Source organism: Mandrillus leucophaeus, unplaced genomic scaffold (assembly GCF_000951045.1).
Source record: "Mandrillus leucophaeus isolate KB7577 unplaced genomic scaffold, Mleu.le_1.0 Scaffold1346, whole genome shotgun sequence".
Lineage (NCBI taxonomy): Eukaryota > Metazoa > Chordata > Mammalia > Primates > Cercopithecidae > Mandrillus > Mandrillus leucophaeus.
Window position 1 is genome coordinate 35,803 of NW_012101306.1, and position 2,183 is coordinate 37,985.

At 37.4% G+C, this 2,183-nt stretch overlaps 1 protein-coding gene across 1 annotated transcript in view; it reads right to left on the minus strand.

Moving 5' to 3' along the window:
• Nucleotides 1–2,183, minus strand: part of LOC105534415 — a gene marked incomplete at its 3' end in the record, with an annotated part of 45,424 nt that overhangs the window by 35,543 nt on the left and 7,698 nt on the right. The window contains exon 6 of the mRNA XM_011973132.1: nucleotides 1,820–1,888. Coding sequence (XP_011828522.1) covers nucleotides 1,820–1,888 — 69 coding nt within the window. The remainder of the gene's footprint in view (nucleotides 1–1,819; nucleotides 1,889–2,183) is intronic.

A 2,183-nucleotide genomic window follows, 5' to 3' on the forward strand; every position in this document is an offset into this window, starting at 1 on the left:
TGATTAATTTCATAAAGTTTCTATTACATACAAATGAAAGTTTCTATTTCATAAAGTTTATATTACATAAAAATGAAAGAATCCTCATGTACAAAGGAAAAGGGCAAAAAAATTAGGCCAGATGAAAAATTTAGCTAATAAAAAAGTTTAACTGTTGCATATATGAGCCATGATCCATTAGTATTCTCTCATTCTGCGTTTACACATAGGTTACTTTAATTATCAGAAGCTAAGAGCTAACAGCTCTAAGAACTGCTTCCTGACCAGATATCTATCTCTAGATGCAACAGAATCCCTGTAAGCATCTTGAACCACACTTAATGGTTACCTACTAATATGTCACTAAGAGCAAAACAAAACATGGGTCTTTACACAACTGGAAAGTAATCTCATGTTAACATGTGACCCTTAATGTTGGAGAGAGGGCCTAGTGGGAGGTGTTTGGGTAGTGGCGGTGGATTCCCTATAAATGGATTGGTCCCATTCCCACGGTAATAAGCAAATTCTCATTATGGTAGTTTAAAAGAGTGTGGTACCAGCCAGGTGCAGTGGCTCAAGCCTGTAATTCCAGCACTTTGGGAGGCTGAAGTGGGTAGACCACCTGAGGTCAGGAGTTTGAGACCAGCCTGGTCAACATGGTGAAACCCCATCGCTACCAAAAATACAAAAATTAGCCAGGTATTGTGGCGCCCGCCTATAGTCCCACCTACTCAGGAGGCTAAGGCAGGAGGATTGCTTGAACCTGGGAGGTGGAGGTTGTAGTGAGCCGAGATCACGCCATTGCACTCCAGCCTGGGCAACAGAGAGAGACTCCATAAAAAAAAAAAAAGAAAAAAAAAAAGAGTGTGCTACCTTCCCTCTCCTCTCTCTCCTCCCACTTTCACCATGTGGAACCACTTGCTTCCCCTTTGCCTTCTATCATGATTGTAAGCTTGCTGCAGCCCTTACCAGAAGCAGATGTTGAAGCCATGTTTGTACAGCCTGAAGATCTATGAGCCGATTAAACCTCTTTTTGTTATAAATTACCCAGCCTTAGGTATCTCTTTACAGTAATGTAAAAAAAGAACACAAATTCTAACCAGAAATAACTGATTCAAAATGGGCAAAGTCTACCCAAACTATAAAAACAAAGGTTACAAACTCCCATGTTTCACTGTGTTGCATTACTTCACATATTATTATAGAACCCTCACTTGTATTCTTGCTGTTTAAGTCAACTGGAAAACTTGGCTGTGTATGGTTTTTTAGCAAATAAATGAGGATTTAGCATAACATTAAGGAAAATAAGCAGGAGTAGGGCATGTTTAAATTCACATTACATCAAATGAAAAGGTTAATAGCTTAAAGTTTTGAGTAGCATGAACTTGGATGTGGTAAATGAATGCGGTCAGAGGACTGTGTGAGAGGAGGCCCAAATCACAGATTCAATCCCCGATGATAAACAACTATGTTTTTTAATGTATTTAAATGAAAACCAAGTTGAAGCCTAAGTTCTATCATTCAGCTTTAAAATGTACTCTTTGGAGCAAGGGAAAAGGGACCAAGAATTATGAATAAAGAGAAACCCATGACTCCTCCATCACATGACAAATTAATTGTGTTGATAAAAAGATGACAAAATGTATAAACAAAAAGTTTACATGTTTTCACTAAAACGATAACAACTAAAGTATATCACATGTTAAAATAAGACAAGTGAATATGTGAAAAGTTGAAAAATTTAAACCAATATGAGTTTTTCTAAATACTTTCTATAATACGCCTGATCAAACAAGAATTTGTACTGTTTCTCTTGGTGGAAAAAACAATATTGTCTCACCATCTGTTTGAGAGTTCCTCTGGAATACTGTGCTTGCCTCTGCATTGGCAGGAGGGTTAAACTCCAAAGCTATATGTATAGAGGGAGAAAAGAAAAAAAGAGGTAATCATTTATAAAAATTTATCAATTCGTTTATTCAACTACTGCATTTAGGCTATTTCACTACATCTACTTGTATTCTTATCCATCGAAATGAATGTATAGACATAAGATAGAGCCAGGCAAGACGGCACATGCTTGTAGTCCCAGCTACTCAGGAGGCTGAGATGGGAAAATCACTTGAACCCAGGTCAGGAATTTGAGGCCAGCATGAGTAACATAGTGACACCTTCCTTTATTTAAAAAAAAAAAAAAAATGAAGAGG